The sequence below is a fragment of the Miniopterus natalensis genome, chromosome 10 (assembly GCF_054644295.1).
Source record: "Miniopterus natalensis isolate mMinNat1 chromosome 10, mMinNat1.hap1, whole genome shotgun sequence".
Lineage (NCBI taxonomy): Eukaryota > Metazoa > Chordata > Mammalia > Chiroptera > Miniopteridae > Miniopterus > Miniopterus natalensis.
In genome coordinates this window covers 15,086,614-15,111,484 of record NC_142090.1, presented here as the reverse complement: position 1 = coordinate 15,111,484, position 24,871 = coordinate 15,086,614, and the positions used below count along the sequence as shown (strand labels likewise).

Genomic DNA, 24,871 nt, shown 5'->3' with positions numbered 1-24,871 from the left:
ATTTGTTAAAGAAGCATTAGAGCAGAGTTTAGAGTCCACATCTTAATAAATCCAGCCATATTCTCTATATGACTAGTGTATTATCAATGTGAAAAAAATTTAGATTTTTTTGCTCAGTGAAAATGATACCATTATGTTGTCCAGGTTACACTTAAGCTTTATGAAATTTATCTGTGTTTAATTTTTGCCATCTTTTTGTCTGTTAAAATGGGGGAAATCATCTTGATTAGTTCTTTCACTTATACTTTGGATCTTATTCTGATTTTGTTCATTCAGTTATCTCTTCTTTCATACATTATCCACCACTTAGTTCTACTTCTGTCCCCATTCAATGCCCATTAGACCAACTTTCATTAGTCTTAAAAAACTGCCTTAATCTCACATGTCACATTTATCTGCTTCCCTACACAGTTAAACTCCCAAGAGCTGTGTGTTTGTTGTCACCATTACTTCACTAATTCATTCTTTCAAAAAAATTTTTAATGAACATTTTCCAAGCATACCCAGCAATAGAGAAAAATGAATACTAATATTCCCACCTTCTACAACTATCAGCATTTTGCCTAACTTTAAAAAAAGTCTACTTGCACCCACCTCCTTTTCTTCTGGTATATTTTAAGATGAATATAAAATAATATAAGATTATTTCATTCTTAAATATTTCCATATGTATCAAGAAGAGGACATTGTGTTATTGATTGTGCTATAACAAATTATCACAAACTTAGCAGCTTCAGACAACACATATTTATTGTTGCGCAGTTTATGAAGGTAAAGATTTTGGGCATAGCTTAGGTGGATCCTCTGCTTCAGGTCTGTTACAGGGCCATAGTCAGCGTTGGCCAGGGATGGGATTTTTATCTGGAGTCTTAAATGGGGAAGAATCTGCTCCTAAGCTCATGTGATTGTTGGTAAGATTGTTTCTTGAAAGTTGTTGACCAGGTGCAGCCATTAGTTCATTTCCATATGGGCCTCTCCAACATGGTGTTTTGCTTCATCGAAGCCGACAAGGGAGAGAGTATGCTAGCAGACGAAGTCACAGTTCTGTGTAGCCTGGTCCCAGAAATGACATCCCATTACTTTTACCATATTCTTTTAGTTAGAAGCAAGGTACAGGACATGAATACCAGAAGGTAGGGATCATTTGGGGCCATCTTTGAATTTTCCTGCCAGAAACATTTTCTCATAACCACAATGTCATTGTTTTACCTAATAGATTTATCAGTGATTCCTCAATATATAATACCCAGTCCTTATTCAAGTTTATCTGTTTGTTGAAAAATGTCTTTTTATAATTTGTTTTAATTAGTATCCAAACATTCATTTATTTATGTCCCTTTAAAATTCTTTTCATCAAAACAGTCTTGTCATCCTCCTGCCATTTTTCTTTCATCCAGTGGTTTTTTTGAAGAAACCAGGTCATTTGTTTTGAAGAGGTTCCCACATTCTACATATATCCAGTTGCTTCTTCATAGTGTCATTTGACTAATTTCTTTGTCATACTTTATATGGACTGAGAGATGGATCAGTTTTTTTTAAATGACTACTCCCTAGGTGGTGCCATATAGTTTGCATTATGTCACTTCAGGAGACAAAGTCTGGGGTGACAACTTGATCCCTTTCCTGTAAAGTTTCCCACCTGCCTTTCATTAATGGTTTTAATATCCAAAAGTAACAATCGTTAGAATAAGCTAGTTCATTAAAGGTATCAAAATTGGATTTTTTAAATGCTCTCATTCCTTTCACATTTATTAGCTGGAATATTTCTGTATAGAATTCTTCCTCATCCATTAGAGCTTTTTGGTTATTCTGAAACACAGTTTTACTGGAAAAACAAGATAAATGCTTAATTCTTTCCTTTTAATGACCGACTTTTAGAGTGAGGAGTTGATAGACACCTCCAGGTGTCTAATTTTTTCTTTTTTCCTTCTCAGGTCTGTCACAAACTGATAATTTTTTCTTAAGAAAAGTATTTATGAATTTAGGCTATTTATATATTCACTGTGTTTTCAGGCTTGCTCTTGTGTTCCTCTGATGTGACCTCATTTTTCTTTGTTTATTTTCTAGTATTTTTGGCACAGGAAGATGTCCTTTATTTATCATGTCCTGAGGGGGGAATGATGTACACAATTGGAAACTAGGAATGCTTATTGCTACTGGATTACTATTCCTTTTAGACCCTTTTAGGGGACATAGCTAGGAAATACAGTTTTTTTTGAAGAGTAAAATATATCTTGAGTTCATACTGCTGTTTCCAGTTCAAATTTGGTTTATGGGATTGTAACTTATATGATTTTACAATTCTATAATTTTTTTCTTATGCCATCCTTACTATGTTGAGTCTTTCAATCCATGAATACAGTATGTCTTTCCCCTTATTTAGGTCATCTTTGATTTCTTTCATCGGCATTTTGTTATTTTTAGGGTGAAGATTCTCCTGTACATGTTTTGCTATATTTATTTCATTTGCTTTGAAGCAATTGTAAATGGTTTTGTGTTTTTAAATTTTGGGTTCCACTTGTTCATTGTTAATATATAGAAATGTAGTTGAGCGTTGTGTATTGTTGTATTCTGCAACATTGCTGAACTCACTAGTTTTAGGAATTTTGTTTTGGTAAACAAATTCCTTGAGGTTGTTCCATGGAGACAAATCATGCCATCTGCAAATAGGGATGGTTTCATTTTTTCCTTTATGAAAGTTGTATTTTTATTTAGTCGGATGTGTTAGGTTTTACTTTTTTATCCTGGATTTTGAATTATATATAGGGAGTGTGTCCTCAGTGTCAAGTTGTAAATGATTTACCTGTGTTTTCTACTAGTACTTGTATGTTTTTATAATTTATATTTTTCTGATCCTTTTGGAATTTAACATATTGTTGTCTCTAAATGGCTATCTACTTGTTTCAGTATCATTTATTATAAATTCCATACTTTCCCCCACTGATTGTGATTCTACCTTGATCATTTATTACATTTTGTAAATTTCTATTTCGTTATTTTTCATTTGGTTCACAAACGTCTGTTAATGCATAAATTCCCCACTGTTTTAATTATAGAGATATCATAATATGGTTTAACATCGGATAGGATCTAATTCTTCCTTATTGTTCTTTTGCTCTTTTTCAAGTTTTTTGGGCTGATTTACTTTTTAATATAAACAATTATCTGTGAATTATATCAATTTTATTTATTGCCTAGTTTCAGGAAAAAACTTGTTCTTATTTTTAGTGAAATTAAGATATAAGTTAATGAGAGAATTGACTTCTATGATGATGATTCTTTCTGTGTGGGGACATTGTATATCTTTGTGTGTGTTTTTTTTTCAGGTTTACTTATGTGCCTTTCAGGATTGTTTTAACATTTTCTTTAGAGATTTAAAAAAGATTTTTAAAGATGTTTTAAAAACATTTTTAAAATTTATACCTAATTTATTTTGTTGCTGTTGTAAATGTGGTCTTTTCTTTCATTATATCTTCTAACTCCTTTTTGCTTTTATGCTTGAAGGCTCTGATTTCTGTACTTTAATTTGATATATATTTTTTCAAACTAAATTCTCCTCTTTGTAGTATTTTTCCATTGATGCTTTGGAGTTTTCTAGATACATAGTCTTATTGTCTGTAAACAGAGGTAGTTTTTCATTTTCCTCTCTAATACGTATTTTGTAATTGCTTTCTCTCTCTCTCTAATTGTAGAGTTAATTTTAGAGCAGTTTTAGATTTATAGAAATACTGAGCAGATAGTACAGAATTCCCATATACTCCCTCAACAGTTTCTCCTATTAACATATTAGTACAATATATTTCTTGCGGTTAATGAACCAGTATTATTAATTATAGTCCATAGCTTATTCATATTGCCTTAGTTTTTACCTAATGTACTTTTTCTGTTTCAGGATACTACATTACATTTTATTGCCATGTCTCCTAAGTTCCTCTTGGCTGTGACAATTTCTCAGATTTTCTTTGTTTTTGATGACTTTTACAGTTTGAGGAGTACAATCAGGTATATTATAGATACTGGTGTAGGTATATTCGAATTTGTGTGATTTCTTTTCCCCCTTCATGATTAAGATGGGTTATAGGGTTTTGTCAGGAAGATCAGCTAGGTAAAGTGCCATTTTCATCACAGTATTTGAAGGGTACATACTATCAGAATGATTTTTCACTGTTGATTTTGACCTTGATCACTTGGTTGCGTAGTGTTTGTCAGGTTTCTCCACTGTAAAGTGCTCCTTTTCCTTCTTTCCATACTGTACTCTTTGGAGGGAAGTTACTATACGCAGCCTGTACACAGTGGGGAATTATACTCTCCTTCTATAAGGTGGAATATCTACATAATTTATTCAGAATTCTTAGGCATAGTAGATTTGTCTTTTCCTCCGTTTATTAATTTATTTAGTAACATATCCATTTGGACTCATGGCCACTTATTTTATTCTTTGTGTTACAATGAATACTAGTTTATTTTGTTACTCAAATAGTTCCAGCTTTGGCTTTTGGAAGCTCTTTTAGTTAATTCTTGTACCCCTTTGGCATAACCCCATCTGTGGATTTTTTTTTTTTTTTTAAGCACTTGTTTACTTTTTGGTACTGCAAGATACTTCAGATTCACCTCAGACTCATTTCATTTATTCCAGACTCCTGCCCCCTTTTTTTTTTTTTTAAATTTTATTATTGTTTAAAATATTACAGATGTCCCTTTTTCTCCCCAGTGACCCGTTCCACCCCGTTCCTTCCTCCTCCCCAGCCCCTCTTCCCACCATTGTCCATGTCCTTGGGTTGTGTATATATGCACATAAATTCCTTGGTTACTCTCTCCCCCTCCACCCACCCGCCCTCCTCCATCCCTCTGACATTCATCAGTCTCATCTATGCTTCCATGTCATTGAATCTATTCTGTTCATCAGTTTATTAAGTTCTTTAGGTTCCACGTATAAGCGAGATCATGTGATATTTGTGTTTCGCTGCCTGGCTTATTTCACTTGGCATAATATTCTCCAGGTCCATCCATACTGCCCCAAAGGGTACGAGATTCTTCTTCTTTACAGCTGCGTAGTATTCCATGGTGTAAATGTCCCACAGCTTTTTTATCCACTCATCTACTGATGGGCACTTGGGCTGTTTCCAGATCTTAGCTATTGTAAATTGTGCTGCTATGAACATAGGGGTGTATAATTCTTTGTGATTGGTGTTTGGGATTCCTTAGGATATATTCCTGGAAGTGGGATCACTGGGTCAAATGGCAGGTTAATTTTTAACCTTTTGAGGAAACTCCATACTGCTTTCCATAGTGGCTGTATTAGTCAGCATTCCCACCAGCAGTTATTGGGGTGCCCTTTTCTCCACACCCTTGCCAGCACTTGTAATTCATTGATTTGTTGATGGTAGCCATTCTGACAGGTGTGAAGTGATATCTCATTGTGGTTTTAATTTGCATCTCTCTGATGATTAGCGATGTTGAGCATTTTTTCATATGTCCTCTTTGGAGAAGTCCAAAATAGTTCCTTTGCCCATTTTTTTAATTGGATTGTCTGTCTCCCTTTTATTATATTTTGGATATTAATCCTTTATCTGATGTGTCGTTGGCAAATATGTTCTCCCATACAGTGGCCTCCCTTTTCATTTTGTTGATGGTTTCTTTTGCTGTGCAGAAGCTTTTTATTTTGATGCAGTCCCATTTGTTTATTTTCTCCTTCATTTCTCTTGCCCTAGGAGTTGTATCAGCAAACATATTGCTGTAGAGATGTCTGAGATTTTGCTGCCTATGTTTTCCTGTAGGATTTTTATGGTTTCATGTGTTATGTTTAAGTCTTTTATCAGTTTTGAATTTACTTTTGTGTATGGTGTAAGTTGGTCTTCTAGTTTCATTTTTTTGCATGTACCTGTTCAATTTTCCCAGCACCATTTATTGAACAGACTGTCTTTACTCCATTGTAAGTTCTTGCCTCCTTTGTCAAATTTTTTTTTTTAAATATGTCTTTATTGATTTCAGAGAGAGGAAAGGAGAGGGCGAGAGAGAGATAGAAACATCAATGATGAAAGAGTCATTGATCGAGCCCGAAACCCAGGCATGTGCCCTGCCCGGGAATCGAACCCCAATCGCCTGTATCCCAGGTCGACACTCAACCGCTGAGCCACACCCGGCGGGGCCTCCTTTGTCAAATATTAATTGACCATAATGGCATGGGTCAATGTTCTGTTCCACTGATCTATATGTCTGTTCTTGTGCTAGTACCAGGCTGTTTTGATTACAATGGCTTTGTAGTATAAATTGATATCTGATATTGTGATTCCTCCAACTTTGTTCTTTCTCAAGATTGTTGTGGCTATTTGGGTGTTTTTTGTTTCCATTTAAATTTTTGAAGTGTTTGTTCTAGATCTGTGAAATATGCCATTGGTATTTTAATAGGGGTTGCATTGAATTTATAGATTGCTTTGGGAAGTATGGACATTTTAATGATGTTAATTCTTCCAATCCATGAACATGGTATATTTTCCCATTTGTTTATATCTTCCTCTATTTCTTTTTTCAGTGTCATGAAGCTCAGCTGGCATGGCTCAGTGGTTGAGCATTGACCTATGAACCAGGAGGTTATAGTTCGATTCCCGGTCAGGGCACATGCCTGGATTGTGGGCTCAGTCCCCAGTTGGGGGTGTACAGGAGGCAGCCTGACTCTGATGAGAGAGCAGTGACTCTCTCTCATCATTGATGTTCTATCTTTCTCTCCTCCCTTCCTCTCTCTGAAATCAGTAAAAACATATTGAAAAAAAATTTTTTTTAATTAGTCATGAAGGACCTAAAAGAGTGTTGTCATCTCTTTCATTTGGTTGCCAGAAACAGAGCTTCCTGGCAACTGGAACTAACAAGCCATCATTTCTATTCTCTGTTGTTCTCTGGAGTCTCTTTATTTTATGCCTGCTACATTATCTTATTATTTTCTTGTATTTTTTATTTATTCTTATCTTGTATGTCTTTTCTCTGTTTCATTGGTTCATGTATACAGTTCTTTTGTCTTATAATTTTATTTTCATATTGACCTTATCATAGGTCACCAGCCAGCCTAGATTAGCTGGCACTTGAGATAGTTGTAAGAGAAAGTGACAGGTACATCACTGCCTTGTGATTGCTCGACAGCAGAGGCTGGGTATAGGATATTTCTCCTTTTGGAAACAGAGATAGTTAACTGGTATTGTGAGTGACAGTATGTAATATGAGAGGTTAATGTCTGTCTCTTGCTTAGTCCTTAGAATTAGAAGAAGGAAAACCTATACCAGTAGTGATGGTGGGTTTTATAGGTCCTTGAGAAGTTTACGAGGAAGGATAATAAAGTTGTTTTATAGACTGCTACCATCGTGGCTCTGTTACTGTTGGTGAAGGACTGATGTTAATAGTTGTTTGCCCTAGACTAGTTTTCATATGTTTTGCAGGATAGCACTTTATTTTTAAGCCTCACAAAATGTATTATCTCCATGGTTTTAACTCTATTATTATATAATTATTATTTTTACACAGTTAATACTTTTTGCTTTAAATTGCCCTTAATTTTACAAAGTTTGCTTCTGCCTTATGTATCTTTTACCTTTCATGAGTCACTTTGTTTTTATATGTATAGATAGTAATGTTTCTACTATTCACCCAATTCAAATGATATCCTCTTAAGTTATTTTAGACCATTTATATATATGGTTGTAATAGATGTTTGGTGTTAATATTGTCATTTTATTTTAAATTTTATATTTTTAATGTTTTCTACTTTTTATTTTATTTCCTGTTTTTTGCTATATGTCCTTTTGTTGAGTTCTGTCTCAAGTAATTTAGAAGGTTTATAGTATGCTCCTATTTTAATCTTAATTCTAAATTTAAATAGTAATCTTAAATCTCGTTAGGACCTATGAAAGATGCTCACTTACATGTCATTGGATCTCTCACTGCCCAGTTTTATTACACTTTGTTGATTTTTGTGACCTCACAGTTAAAATACTAGGTTTTCTACCATGCTTTATAACATTCACATCAGAGTGATTTTTTTTTTTTTTTAAATCCTAGTTTTTCAGCTTTAGCTTTTTACCATACTGCAATTTTTTCATACAGAATTCTTATCTTTATTCTGTGGCTTATAATTCATTCTTTAGAAAATACACCCTTTTCTCTGATTATGAAGGTAATATGTGTTAATTTTAGAAAACTTGAAAAGTACATAAAAATGTTATCATAATTAGCTAGTTATTAATATTAATGAAGGAATTGAACATGGGGAAAATGGGTGCATGCGCAATGAAGTCAGGGAAACATAGGGAAGGTGCTTGTTAGTTTGGCCTGGGGACAAAGATCACTGGCTAGGAGGATAGAGCCAATACTAGCACTTGAAATCCTGAAGAATTGTTGAAACTCCCAGTTAAAATCCTTAGACAAAAAATTCTCTCTCTTGCTTTGCTCCTGCTCCCTTGCACTCTCTTGCTGCATGACCTGCACTCACCTGTGTGCTAGCCTGCCATGTGGCCTTAAGCAGCCTCATGGAATATGGCCATGTGGACCTGATACACAGTGCACTGCAGCTGACAACACAAACTAAGCTAGCCAGATGCTAGACTGGACTGTGCTTTAATATGGAGGGAGACTCTGGCCAGGCTTTAATCTTAGCTCTCTGAAGACAAGATTGGACTTTTTCCATGGCAAGACGGAGGGAGATGGGACCTTGGAAGGGAATCCCCTTAATTTTACATCAATAAAGCTTTCCATGATACCTCATCCTCCCATGGGAGCCTCAGGAAATTTTTTTCCCAGTGGCACCCCAAGAACTCCACTTCACCGATAACAGGTGGGGATGCAGAGGGCACCCTACTGATAACAAAAGCACAAAGAAGGCAAAAAGGTCACTCTCATCTCACCATTCAGAGCTATTTTAGTATATGTTCTTTGCCTTTTCTCCCCATGCATGAGTATTATTATTACACACAACACTTTATTCAGCTATATACTGTAAACTACTTTTTCCCTTCACTTACTATGTAGTAAACATTTTCCAACTCTACTAAGGTCAGATTGTAGACTACATCATGATTCAATGGTATTCTGTAACATAGGTATGTCATAACTTGTTTAATGAATTCCTTATTGTTAAACAACTAGGTTGTTTACAGTTTGCTGTTATAAATTGTGCTGTGATGAATGTGGATGATTTACATCTCCTGGATTATTTTTTAGGTTAAATTCCAAGAAGTGGAATAATTCTGAGGCTGTATAGTGTGGTGATTAAAAGCGTTGGCTTTGGAATCATATTGCCTTGGGTTCAGATCCTTACTTCTTAGGTGTGTATATTTAGGCAAATTAATTTATCTGCTTCAGTTTCCTTAATCTGTACATTGAAGATAATAGTTTATGTATGGAAAACGCTTAGAACAGTGTCTGGGATATAATAAAAGCTCAGAAATGTTAGATGCTAGCATCATCATGGTTGTCATCATTATTTTTTATTTAAGGGATATGCACTTTTGAAATGTTTTTGATATGTATTGTATTAAAATTCTCCCCTAAAAAGTTATATTAATTTGCATTCCTGCCAGCAAAATATGAAGTACAATTTACTTGCTCTAGCGAACAACTGAGGTTATAATTAAAACATGCATATTTTTTGAGGGTGTGAGCCCAGTGTTATAGGGATAATATATATGTCTTTGTTTTAATCTCCAATTTTTGGTTATTACTGATTCTGAATGTTTGTATTTTGGTTATTTTCGTGGAGTATGTATAAGTGCTCTTTAAATAAATATTCAAATTTTAATTAACCTTTTGTGTTTTACATTGCTTTTATTTTTCTAGTTGTTTGCCTTTTAATTTTGTTTGAGGTCATTTTATGTATTTTTACCTTTGTGAGATGTGTATGTAAAAGTAATTCTTTTTCATATAGTTCTGCCTTTAAACAAATTTATTCATTCATCTATTTGATAGTTATTAAATACCTTCTGTATGCCAGGTATAGATTTAACTTTTTAAAAGTATACTTTCTTAATTTGAGAATGATTTTACATTTGCAGCAGGTCCTCGAATAACATTGTTTTCTTATTACCTTGATGAGATGCTGAGGGAACTTAATTCTTGTTAATATCAGTTAACTTATGGTAAAATTGGTATTCATGCATCATTTCACTTGAAGTCACAGAACCTATTGACAATGTTAAGGGAGGAGTTACTAGACAGAAAAGTAGCAAAGGCAATACAGAGTTCCCACATGCTACTCACCTAGTTTCTCCCTTTGCTAACATCATTACTATGGTACATTTGTCACAACTAAGATACCAACATTGATACATTACTATTACCTAAACTCCACATTTTGCTTGCATTTCACTGGTTTTGCACTAATGTCCACTTTCTGATTCAGGATCCTATACAAGCTACCATTGACCTTTGACAACATGCTGATTAGGGGCACTGACCCCACATAGTCAAAAATCTGCATGTAACTTTTGATGCCCCCTCAATAATAACATAAACAGTCGATTAATACATATTTTGTATGTCCTTTTATGTATTGTATTCTTTCAATAAAGTAAGTCAGAGAAAAGAAAATATTAAGAAAATCGTAAGAAAGAGAAAAATACAGTCACAGTACTGCACTTATTTACTGAAAAACATCCTCATCTAAGTGGACCATACCAGTACAGTTCAAACTAGTGTTGTTCAAGGGTCAGCTACTTTTAGTTGTTCTGTTTCCTTACTCCCCTCTGGTCTGTGACAGCTTTTTAGTCTTTCTTTGCTTTTCATTATATTGAGAGTTTTTAGTACTGCTGGTCATGTATTTTGTGGAATGTTCTTCAATTTAAGTTTGTTGTTTTTCTGATTGTTAGACCGGGGAATATCAGTATAACTCATGGATATTTATTTTATAATTTGGGTTATAATGGAATACTACATTATTTATTTTGTTTATGTTATTTCAGCTTTGACCATATTAATTTCTCTGTGTCCCTTTGCCATGCCCCAATTCTTTTCTAATATTACATGATGCTCTGGGTTTAGTCTTCGGAATTCCCGCCTTGACCCTAGAATCAGCCACTTTCCTAACAATCCCTGTTTACTTTTTTGGGCTGTGATATGTAGAAACCAAGATCTGGGTGCTGGTGTGCTCATTGCTACTGAGGTGTCACTGCTTCTAGTCCCTCTTAGTGAACAGAGGTAGGAATACTGTTTGTGTGTGTGTGTATGCACACATATTTACTTCTGAATCTGTTCATCTATATTAAATGAAGTATGAGTTCACAATGACATCTTTGACTCTAATCCAATACCACTAGTTCTTTCTAATGTTCCACTCCTTGCTTTTCTGTAATTTCCCACTCCAAAGTGAGAAGCTTGATTCCCACCATCTGCTGTTTACTTATTTGTTCAACTGAGTGTATATGTAAAGTGTTTCAGAATTAACCCATATTCAGACAACTTTACCAAATAAAGTACAGTTTGTGTGTATGGTTCCATTTGTCTTTAGTTCACAGTTTCCAGTGAAAGCACCGTGTCTTCCAAAGTCATTTATATCAGTTTCTTTTTTCACCTATAGTTCTGCTTTTGATGGTGACTTAAAAGACTTTCTTGATCCAAAGATTGATTATATACATTATATAATATGTAATATGTAACAATTACATAATATGTAATAATATAATATAATTGTATCTAATATTATATGTATGTGGTATTTTATTTATTATTAGATATTTTATTGCTTTGTTTTTACCTTAAATTCCTAAATACAACTCCAGTTCATTTTGTCACTTGGTATGAAGTAGAATTATATTTTTCTTGGTTTTCTCAATGCTACTTTTATCATATTTTAGAATCTTATATATACTAGGTGTTTTCTGTTTCTTATTGTTTTAGTTTCTCTTCTTTTTCAAGTTCCAGACAGTATATAACTTGATAATAATTTTAGCATCTGGTAGAGTATTCCTCTCTCTGCATATTTATGTTCATTTCTTTTAATTAATTGCTATACTTTTCTTTATTTCAGGAATATTTTAGTGGATAAACCAAATGACCAGTCTTCAAGGTGGTCTTCAGAGAGCAATTACCCTCCCCAGGTAAGAATATAGCTCCTGATACCATTTAGAAATCAAAATTTAAATAGGTACTTGATTGATATTTATATGGAATTCATTAATAGTTTATTTGGTGTTTGAAATTGTGAGGTAAACTTTTATTTCCTCTTTTTTGTTTGTTTAATTTTTGGAAGGATTTTTATTTCATAGGCAATTTGATGAAACAAACTTCTGTCTCCTGGACCATTTAAAACCTAACATTTTTTTGGGTTTGCTAATGATGCAAAACTAAGTTTCTTAATCCCTGAGGAAAATGTTAACTAAAAAGAACTTGTTACGGTGCTGTTACTGTTCTGAGCAGTAATTGATCGGAGCACTGATCTGAGCAGAGGTTGTGACTTCTACAATGAAACTCAAGTCATTCTGTATATGTTTAAGGAAATGTTAGTAAGTTGAACTTTGAGTCAGTGACTCAATGACTACCTTTTAGGAAAAATAAACTTAATATAGTTTGTTATTTTACTGAAGTAGCATATTTAGGTGACATCAGGATTTTTTCCTTGACAAGTGGTGTCTGAAATCATCTGGATTTAAAGGTAAGTATTCTTTCAGTTATTCATTATTAACACTTATATGTCCATATCCTTGAGAAAAAATTAATGTTCTCATAGGTAAAGCAGATGAATAAATAAAACTTACTTTGTTTTTTTATTCTAGTGTAATTCTTGGAAACCTAGTTTCTGTACTTATTTTTTCTTTTATGTTTTTTTTTATTGTTTGCATACCTTTTGAATCACGTGACGTTTGTTTCATTGCAAAATATATGTCCAAAGAATATACACAGCTTATATATGCACAGTATAAAGAATAATAAAACAAATATCTGTTTACTCATCAGCCATCTTTAGAAATGAAAATTGACAACAACCTTTTGAAACCTCCTGTGAGCCCCATCTAATATCTGTCCTCTAACCTCATTCCAATAACCATTATATTGTATTTTGTTAAACATTTTCTTATAGTATTGTTATGTATATATGTCTATAAATATCCTATGATTTAAGCTTTGTCTGGCCTTTACGTAAATGTAAAATGAACCACTCATTATTAATCTTTTGTGACTTGCTTTGTTCTTTTGCTAGCCATTATGATATTTTTTTAATGTTGCTGTATATGATGGGAGTTTGTTAAGTTTTACCTCTGTTTAGTATTCCAGTATGTGAGTATACCAAAATGTATTTATTTTGTAGTTGATAGGCTTTTTTTTTTTTTTTTTTTTTTTAACAGTTTTTTCCTATTATTAACAGGGTGCTATAAACATTCTTGTATGTTGTCTCCTGGTACATGTGTAGAAGAGTTTCTTTAGGGTGTGTACCTTGAAGTAGAATTGCTGGATCATAGGGTATATGTATGTTCAACTTTTTTTAAAGCTGGTTTGAGAGAGAGAGAGAGAGACAGAGACAGACAGACATTGATTTGTGGTTCCACTTACTTATGTGTTCATTAGTGGCTTCTTATATGGGCCCTGACTGAGGATCAAACCTGCAACCTTGGTTCATTGGGACAATGCTCAGTTTTTATCAGGCAATGCAAAACTGTTGCACAAAGTGTCTGTATAATTTATATTCTCACTGGCAGTGTATGAAAGTTCCTATGCATTATATTCTCCCCATTTTTGTACGGATGATTTTTAGATTTTGCCAGTCTGGTGATCTTTCATTGTAACTCACAGAGTTAGGTTCCTGTCAGCCTCTGGTCATAACATTTTCATCAGCCAATCAATACATAACCTTACTTTATGTGTGTTTCTGTTTATAGACACTTTATTTTATATGTATTATTTATTCATTAGCATTGAGCTTGTAGTCAATAGCCCTATAACTCATGCCGTAAAGAAACTTATCTAACACATATTTTCTCTGTAAGGCACATCATAGCCTTCTTGTACTTACAAACCCTAGACAGCACTTCAGCACTATACTTGGGCACCAGTTCAGACAGCAAAATCACTAACAGAAAGCACAAAAATATAAAAATTGTGACACTAAATAGATCATGAAAAGGACACTTATTTATATTATGAGAACTAAAATAAGAAGGTACAGCATCCCTTGTTTGACCTCAGCTGGGAGAGTGTGCATCAGGAGACTCAAATTTTTTGCTGTTCTGTGTGTATCCAGGAATGATTGTGTAAGTGCTGTGAGTATTGAGTTTGGTGATAAAGATAAATTTTAGTGAGTAGGCGAATTCACAAATATGGAATCCATGAATAATGAAGAGTGACTATACTGTAACTAACAATTAATTTAGCATAACTTGAACAGGCTTGAGAATTAGAAAGAGGAAAAGAGGACTCTGAAAAATAAAAATCATGACAATGAAATTTTAGGTCTTGAGGACCTTTTCTAGATTCTACTTTGGATATAATGTTGTTCTGTTTGGTTAATTATTTCATTAGGTTTCAACAGCTGAAAGCAACTTTATGCATGGGGTGCATAGCTGTAAAAGATAGGCACATTAACAGAAAGTTGGCAATTGACCAAGTTTCATGAGGGAGAAGACAGAAAAATCTAAGTAACAAATAGAAAAACAAAAATATAACATTTGGGGGTTGTTAGTATAAGAATAAATAATATTCTATATTTTAGTAGCCTCTAGGATAGTGTTATGTAGTAAACTTTCTGCAGTGATGAAAATATTCTGTAATCTACACTGTATAATGTGGTAGCTGCTAACTACAGGTGGCTATTGAAAAGTCAGAATGAGGCTAGTGCTACTGAAGAAAGCAATTTTAAATTTTATTAAATTTTAATTAGTTTAGATTAAATATCCCAGGTGGTCAGTGGCTGTGTATTAGATTTCACAGATCTAAGGCATCACTGTTAATAGGATGTACTGTTTGATGCTCATGGTGCTTTATTCTGTCAGTAAGAAATTTTAATTATGTTTAGTATATTCACCTTAAGCAGATGAGAAAGTTAATGGTACAGGTTATCTAGAGAAGGGTGGCAATCAAACTCATGCCTCTTAGCTACTCCTTCCTTTGCCCAGAATGAGGAAGGACTCACATGTGTGCATGGGTGCTAGGATGTATAGGATGTTTTGAGAATGGCACCCCAGAGTAGTAAACCCTAAATACCTCTCTAAAGCTCATGCCTGGGGTATGAGTGGGGTGAGTAGAAATACAAATATTTTCTTTTAATATATGTCTTTTTTTTTTTCTCTCCAAATGGCAACTAAATTATCAGAACATAAATACTTATTAAGTTGTTTGGACATAACTACTTAATAAATTGAACTGTTAATATTTCTTTTGGCTTTGGATGCTGTATTAGTCATACATTTTTGTGTAACAAATTACCCTAAAACAATTGAGTTAAAAAACAGCAAGGATTTATTATTTCACACTTTTACTGAGGGTCAGGATTCTGTGAGTGCCTTATTGGGGTAGTTCTGGCTCAGGAAAACAAAAGAATACCCATGTATAGGCGAATGCTGGAATACATTTTTCTTGGAATACTGTTAGCCATTTAAACAAGATGAACTGGCATCATACCAGTTTACTTGGAGGGATTTCCACTGTAAAATGAGAAAAACAAGGTGTAGAGAAGCATCTACAATAAGATTCTACCTAAGTAATGATGCTCCCTCCCTCACTAATATGTATACTGGTATGTATGTATGTATGTATATTTGTATTTGATACAAATTGTCCAGAAAAAAGATATGAAAGGATGCACATCTGGTTGTTGGCATTGGTTAGTTAAGAGAGGAGGAGATGAGGGAAGAAAACCAGAAAACAAATTATTCTAAAAAGTTATTCCCATTAAAAAATAACATTTATGATATTGCATATGTAAAGTCTGTGTGAGTGTGTGCATAGAGAGTTAAATTATCAAAATGGTGGTGGTGGTTATATCAGGATGATGGAATTCAGGTGATTTTTAATTTAAATTTCAGGCTTATACTTTTATCTTTTTTTTATTCTCATTTTCAATTATTTATAATTTGTATAAACAGAAAAAAATTACAGACATTTTTATTGTGTGGGAAGCATATATTTTGAGACCTAATGAAAAAACATTGTTATTAATTCTGGATCATCTGTACTAGTAGGGAGTAAATGTAGCATGAATGAAAATCCCCAAAATACTTTAAGATAGTATAGTAATTTTATGATTCTCTCTTATCACATGTATTCTATAGGAGTTACTGATACTGCCATGGAAAACATGTCTTTCAAGGTGTCTGGTGAATACTTTAGAATTGGTTAAAATGTATATACAGACAGTTACAGATGTCTCGATAATTGCTTTAAGGAAGATTAGATCACAACTCTTCTACTACAACCATAAGCTCCTTCCAAGGTGGTTTAAGTAAAAGTATGATATTAGGTAATATACTTTGCTTTCTGGGGTCAGAGAGGGCAGTTAAAGTTGTTTAACAAACAGCAAACATTCTGCTTTTATATAATCTAAGCAGATCAAAGAAGCTACAGTGATTGTTAAAGTTAGGGTGTGTTTGTGTGGGGGGATGTTTTAGCTTTTGTAATACACAGATGTTATTCTTTTCTGATGAACCATAAGAAAAATATTATAGGAATAAGAGTTACTTGCAAAGTGAAAAAGGAAATAGAAAATATATGCATTTTAATGTAATTTCTATCTGTGGAACCAGTATACCAGTAAATTTATGAAGTGTCTTTATGGTATTTTGTTGAAGTTTGTGAAAAGAGCATCATTGTATATATTGTATAATACATTCTTTTTTTCTTTTTTTAAATATATCTTCATTGATTTCAGAGAGAGGAGAGGAGAGGGAGAGAGAGACAGAAACATCAATGATGAGAGAATCATTGGGGATTGAGCCCGCAGCCCAGGCATGTGCCCTGACCGGGAATCGAACCTCGATCTCCTCGATCCTAGGTTGACGCTCAACCACTGAGCCATGCCCAGCAGGGCTACATTCTTAATTAATATAATTTACATACAGTGAAATGCATGGACCTTAAGTGTATAGTACCAATTTTGAAAAATGCACACACCAGTATAATTCACACCCTTATCAAGATATGGAATGTTTCCATCACCTCAAATCGAATCTTTCTGTCCCTTACCAGTGAGTCCTTAACTCTCCTACTCTCCACCCAGATACAAATACTGTGTGGATTTCCTGTGCCGTAGATTAGTTTTGCCAGTTCTATGTACTTTTTTCTATATGACTTTTATGCTCAGAGCAGTTTAGATGTTTATCCGTGTTGTATGTATCAGTATTTCATTCCTTTTCATTATAGAATACCATTCTGTTCTATGAATATAACACAACTTGTTTATCTGTTCTGTTTATGGGCATTTGCATTATTTTAGTTTTTGGTGATTATGAATAAAGCTTATATAAACATTCCTTTATAAGATTTTAAAAAATAATACCTTTGATTAATTTTGGTTAACTATCTACAGGTGTAATTGCTCATCATAAGGTAGAGATATATTACTTCATATGAAATCAGAGTGCTAGTAGCATGATAATGTTGCTAACATTTGGTATCACATACATTTTAATTGGAATGATTATTTTAATTTATAATTCCTTGATGAATAATGATATTAAGCCCTTTTTTCCCCATTTGCTTATTGACTGTTCATTTTTCTATTTTGTGAATTCTTTTACTAATTTTTGCTTTTTTATTACCGAGTTGTAGAAGTTGTTTATATACATATTCTGGATACAAATTTTTTGTTAGTTATATATTGCAGATATTTTCTCCTGGTCTGTGACTTGCTTAATACTAATTTTTACTTATTTTTTAGAAAGCTGTTAAGGTATAATTGACATACAGTTAACTTCACATTTTTAGTGTACAACTTGGTAAGTTCTGACATATGTGTACACCCTTGAAAATACCACCACTCTTAAAATACCAAACATATCTGTTATCCCAAAGTTTCCCATGTGTTCTTTTAATCCCTTCTACCCACCTGTGTCTCCCTCTAGCCTCAACTTTCCTTCTGTCCCAGTGTTGGGGGAATCTTCATTAACTGTGATACTGGTTGTGGATATTTTATAGTTGTCCTCCATCAGTTTGAGGAAGTTCCTTCTGTTTGTTGTTTTCTGAGAGTTTCTAATACTAAATGTGTATTGAATTTTATTGATGTTGCTCTACCACACCTTGAAACTTTTTATCTTTCTATACTTCTCCTGGAATAGAGTTCAAATTTCTTAATATGGTTACACATTATAGCTCCTTCCAGCAAGAAGTGCAGTCTGTTTCCCTACCTTATAAATCTTGTTTGGACTTGTGATTTGTTTCAATCCATAGAAAATTCTGTGGAAATGTATTGCAACTTCTAAGCAAGGCTTCTAAGCAAGGCTTCAAGACGCTTTGTGGCTTCTGCTCTGTCTATCTTGGAACTCTGAGGCTACTGTGCTGTGAAGAAAGCCCATGTAGCCTCCTTGAGGATAAAAGCCTACATGAAGAGGCCCAGTCATCTCAGCTAAGTTCAGTCTCCCAGCTAACCCACCAGCTGATATGGCTATATTATTGAGTCCAGGAGATACCAGTGGGGACAGTAGTCCATTGGATACACAGAATCATGAGATCAGAAATCACTTTTGTTTTACTATTCTGGAGTGATTTATTATACATCCTGAGACATACATGGTTATATAATCTGAATTCTTCTAGTCTCATTTCCATACTGTCTAACAATTTCTTTGCCAGTCCTAATCATCAGAGTAAATGATAGTTTCAATACATTGTTATTCAAGTCAGAAACTAAATCACCATCCTTGATACCTCCTCTCCCCTCACTACATCAAACTATCACTAAATCTCATCCATTCTTTCTCTAAAATATATGTCAAAATTGTCTAATCATCTCTATCTCCATACCATCCTAGTCCAAATCTCCTTTATCTCATTTCTTGCATGATACTGTAACAGTATCCTAACTGGTCTGCCAGTTCCTCTAATCCATTCTCCACAAAACAGATTCTGTGTGTGCGTGTGTGCGTGATCTGATGACTGCCTACCTCTTCAGTCTCAACATAATTCTTTACCTTGCTTACTAGGCTTCAACCATGCTGACCTTTTAACAGTACCTAGAACTTATTTTTCATAAGCCCTTTTGACTGGCTGGCTCTGTGTAGTCAGTTGAATAGTGCTCCCCCCCCAAAATAAGATACGTAGCACCTCAGAGTGTGATCTTATTTGGAATAAAGGTCTTAGTAGATGTAGTTAAGATAAGGATCTCAAAGTGAGATCACCCTGGATTAAGCTGGACCCTAAATCAAGTGACAAGTGTCGTTATTAGAAATAGAAAAGGAGAAGGCATAGAAACATAAAAGGAAGAAGGCCCTGTGAAGATGGAGGCAGAGATTGGAATTAATGCTGCCACAGGTCAAGGGACACTAGGAGCCACTGGCAGAGGCAAAGTCATGCCGAAACCTTGATTTCAGACTTCTGTCTGGCTTCCAGAACTGGGAGAGAATAAATTTCTATTGTTTTAAGCCACCAGGATTGTAGTAATTTGTTGTGGCAGCCCAATGAAACTAATGTATTTTGTCTCATCCTTTAAGTCAACTCCTTAGAGACACTTTACTGGTAGACCTCATGTAAAGTTCTGAAGTAAGTCCGACTGCCAGCTCCCCCGTCATGTTTTCCTCCTTTACCTCATCCTTAGTCCTTATAAATTGTAATTATTTATATGACTTTAAAAGTTTTAAAAAATTGTGTTTCTCACACTGAAAAAATCTCTCTAGGCTGAAATTGTCAACAAATGTTGAATATTAAAATTTATTTCATTGGTTGATTAATTCTGTGGCTAAATTAAGAGCCATTGTGATAGTTCTTTGATTTTCTGTGCATGTCAGCACTCCCACTTTGGGTAAAGAGATTCCAGTTCATTATGTTTTATGTTAAAATTAATATATACAAAATTAATATATATAAAATTTAATGTATACAAAATTTAAAGATTGTTATGTAGATTCTAAACATTTTTCTAAAATATTCATTATTCATGAAAGTTTTTTTTTTTTTTTAGTTTTTATGATTAAATCTACAGCAGTTACTTTTCCAAATTAAAAATAATGGAAGCCAATTTAAACTATGGGACAACACTTTTTTGTTGTTGTTGTTGATCCTCACCTGAAGGTATTTTTTCCTTTGATTTTTAGGGAGTGGGAGGAGGAGAGTAAAGGGAAGGGGGGTCGGGGAGAGACCTTGACATCCATGTTAGAGAGACACATCGATTGGTTGCCTGCCCCACAGGCCCTGACTGTGGCTGGGGATTGAACCTGAAACTGAGTATGTGCCCTTGACCAGGAATCGAACCCATGACTCTTTGGTGCTCTGGCCAAAGCTCTAACCATTGAGCCACATCGGCCAGGGCAGGACAACACTTAATATTAGTAACACTATTCAGTATTGATGCTCAAGATTTGGGAAAACGAAAGTTATGAAATTTATCAATGAAGTTGTAATGTGATACATTAAAATTTTTGCCTAAGATGTATTTCTATCAGACCATTGTGTTTTATTTGAGGTTAGAGATTTTACATATTACTGATATAACCTTTTAATAACAAATTCTCTTTGGTTGTTAATAAAATTATATATATACAAACAGATATTTTCTGTTGGATTTAGAGATATCGTAGTTGGGGTGATGGATGGTGTACAACAAATTGTATAAAGAACCATTTTTACTCATTACAACACTGTATCTAACTAACCATTTGTCAGGGAAAACTGACATCTAAACCAAGACATAAAAGGATGAATAAAAGGAGAAAGGAGAAACGGATGGGAAGGGGTGTGAGTTAAAAGAGGACAGAGATGTGAAAGCTCTCTTGCCTGCATGTATAGTCAGTTCTGTGATTTATAGTTATATTCTTACAAAGCTTTGAATTACTAAAAAGATCATATTACCACACACCTATATTATATGGACAAAAAGGATTAATGACTAAAGAATATCAATCTCAGTTTTCCTATTCAATGTCTATAATTAGGATATTTTAATGGCTCGATATCTGCAAAACAATTAATGTGATACATCAACAAAACCAAGGATAAAAGTCATGTGAGCATCTCAAAAGATACAGAAAATGCATTTTACAAAATTCAACATCAATTTATGATGAAAACTCAGTGAAGTGGGTATAGAAGGAGCTTATGACTAAAGCTGTATATCATTATACTCAATGGTGAAAAGCTAAAGCTTTTCCTCTCAACTGAGTGGCTCAGTTGGTTGGAGCATTGTCCCATATACCAAAAGGTTGTGTGTTCAATTCCCAGTCAGGGCACATGCCTAGATTGCAGGTTCAATCTCCATCTGGGGTGTATACGAGAGGCAGTCGATTGAAGTATCTCTCTTCTCTCTTTATTGATGTTTAAAGTCAATAAACATTGCCCTAGCAGGTTTTGCTCGGTGGTCAGAGCGTCGACCCATGGACTGAGTGAGGGTCCTGGGTTCGATTCTGGCCAAGGGCACGTACCTTGGGTGCAAGCTTGATCCCTGTCCCCGGTCAGGGCTCATGCGGGAGGCAACCAGTCGATGTGTCTCTCTCACGTCAGTGTCTCTCTTTTCCTTCCACTCTCTCTGAAAAGCAATGGAAAAAATATCCTAAGGAGAGGATTTTTAAAAAATAAATAAAAATAAATAAAATCAATAAATGTATCCTCAGGTGAGGATTAAACAAAAGTACTGAAAATCCTAGCCATAGCACCCAAACAAGAAAAGGAATTAAAAGGCATCCAGATCGGAAAGGAAGAAGTAAAACTATCACTCTTAGCAGATGACATGATAATATATATAGAAAACCTTAAAGAACCCACCAAAAATTAATAGAAATAATAAATGAAGTTAGTAAAACAGGATACAAAATTAATATGCAGAAATCCATTCACTAATAGTGAAGGATCAGGAGGAATTAAGAAAACAATCCCATTTACAATTGCATCAAAAGAATAAAATACCTAGGATACCTAGCAATCTATAGATTCAGTGCAATCCCTATCAAAATATCAATGACATTCTTCTCAGAATTAGAACAGATAATACTGAAACTTGTATGGAATTGCAAAGACCATGAATAGCCAAGGCAGTCTTGAGAAAGAAAAACAAAGTTGGAGGTATCACACACTCCCTGATTTAAAAATACACTACAAAGGTATAATAAAACAATATGGTATTGGCAAAAAATAGGCAGATAGATCAATAAAACAGTGAAGAGCCCAGAAATAAACCCTTGGTTATGTGGTCAATTAATCTATGACAGGAAGTAAGAATATACAATGGATGCCCTGGCTAGTGTGGCTCAGTTAGTTGGGCACCATCCAGTGCACCAGGAGGGTACTGGTTTGATTCACAGTCAAGGGCACATGCTCTGGTTGTGGGCTCCAATTGATATTGTGCTCTGACATCTATGTTCCTTTCTCTCCCTCTCTCTCCCTTCCACGCTCTCTAAAAAAAAAATAAAAAATCAATAAACTTTTTAAAAATACACACACACACACACACACACACACACAGCAGAGGAATGACAATCTCTTCAACAAGTGGTGATGGGAAAACTGGACAGATACATACAAAAAAATGAAACTGGACCACTCTCTTACATTACACACAAAAATAAACTCAAAATGGATTAAAGACTTAAATGTGAGACCCGAAACCATAAAACTCCTGGAGGAAAACATAGGTAGTAAACTAATTGACATCGGAGGCAAAAATAAACAGATGGGACTTAATCAAATTAAAAAGCTTTGCAACCCTGGCTCAGTTAAATTGGAGCATTTTCCCTTATGCCAAAATGTTACCAGTTTGATTCCTGGTCAGGGCACATGCCTAGGTTGCAGGTTCGATCCCTTGCTGGGGCACATACAGGAGGCAACTGATTGATGTTCCTCTCTCATATTGATGTGCTCCTCTCTCTCAATAAAAACATATCCTCTGGTGAGGATTAAAAAAAAAAAAAAAAAAAGACTTTGCACAGCCAGGGTGATAACCTGTTGAATGGGAGAATATTTTTGCAAATGATACATTTGATTTCCAAAATATATAAGGAACTCAGTAACAACAACAAAAATAGTCAAAAAAGTGCCAGAGGATATGAAGAGACATTTCTCCAAAGAAGAAAGAGACATTTCTCCAAAGAAGACGTAGAAATGGCCAACAGACGTAAAAAGTTGCTCAACATCACTAATCATCAGGGAAATTTAAATTAGAACCACAATGAGATAACCACCTCACATTGGTCAAAATGGCTATTATCAAAAAGTCAACAAATAAGTTGACAAGGATGTGGAGAAAAAGGAACCCTCCTCACTGTTAGTGGGACTGCAAATTGGTGCTGCCACTATGGAAAACTGTGTGGAGGTTCCTCAAAATATTAAAAATATGCCCCACCGGCGTAGCTCATTGATTGAGTATAGACCTATGATTCATGAGATTGAGGTTCGATTCCCCATCTGGGCACATGCCCGGGTTTCTCGCTTGATCCTCAGTGAGGAGCATGCAGGAGGCAGCCCATCAATGAGTCATCATTGATGTTTCTGTCTCTCTCCATCTCCCTTCCTCTCTCTGAAATCAATAAAGATATATTTAAAATAAGTAAGTAAAAATAGAACTACCATAGAACCCAGCAATTCCACTTCAGGGTATTCATCCAAAGAAAGTGAAAACACTAACCTGAAAAGATATATGCACCCTGTGTTCATTGCAGCATTATTTATAGTAGCCAAGATATGGAAGAGCTAACTAGGTGGCCATCTGTAGACGAATGAATGAATGAAGATATATACAATGGGGTATTACTCAGCAGTAAAAAAGAATGAAATCCTGCCACTTGAGAAAACATGGGTGGACCTACTATGCTAAGTGAAATAAGTCAGCTAGAGAAAGATAAACACTGCATTATTTCACTAATATGTGGGATTTTTTAAAAAGATCGAAACAAATGAACAAACAATAAAAACAAAAATAAATGCATAGAAACAAAGAACAAAGTGATAATTGTCAGAGGGGAGGCGGTTGGAGAGATGGCCAAAAGGGTGTAGGGGAATATAGTCTTTAATAATTTGATAACTTTGTACCCTGACAGATGGTTACTATAGTATGGTTATCACATTGTAAGATGTATAAATGTTAAATCATTGTGTTGTACACCTGAAACTAATGTAATATTGTGTGCCAACTGTACTTTAATAATAAACAAGTTTTAATAGCTACTTAGAGTATAAACAGTACATAAACCTAAACAGCTGTTACTGTGTAGTGGTTAAAGCTTTGTCTTCGGAGTCAGTGGATCAGGAATGCTTTTAACAGAAAATCCTGTTACAGTGGGTTAAACAAATAGCTACCCCAACCCCTACCCACTCACACATACACACAAGAAAACTAGAGTTAGGCAGCTGTTGGTGAAAGTTGAGTGGCTTACAGATGGCTATCTTTGAGATTCTCTTGATCTATTTTTTTTATTGTGGCATAGTGGTTGTTACAGCTCTAACTTCAGATATCAAAGAGAGAGCATTCGTTTCAGAAAGCAAAACTTATCCCACAGCAAACTTCTGCTTACATCTCATTGACCAGAATTTTGTCATACATTTACCCTTGGCCGGAAGGTGGCTAGGAAGAACTGGGTTGAGAACGGAGGTCGGGTCAGCCAACCGTCAACCAGAGTTAGATTGACTGATTTGTAATCTCAGGTCTGTCATTTATTAGCTGTATAACTATAGTCAAGTTATTTAGTTTTTTCAAGCCAGAATTTCTTCATCTGTGTCGTGAGGATGAAGAGGATAATTATTGTTATTAAAAACTCCTGTTTGTCCTCCC

The 24,871-nt window shown here is 34.6% G+C and overlaps 1 protein-coding gene across 2 annotated transcripts in view; it reads left to right on the top strand.

Annotated features, from left to right (window-relative positions):
- Positions 1-24,871, top strand: part of MKLN1 (muskelin 1) — a 152,211-nt gene that overhangs the window by 17,938 nt on the left and 109,402 nt on the right. For both annotated transcript variants that reach the window (XM_087821013.1, XM_016217680.2), the window contains exon 2: positions 12,005-12,074. In XM_087821013.1, the coding sequence (XP_087677139.1) occupies positions 12,005-12,074 (70 nt within the window). The remainder of the gene's footprint in view (positions 1-12,004; positions 12,075-24,871) is intronic.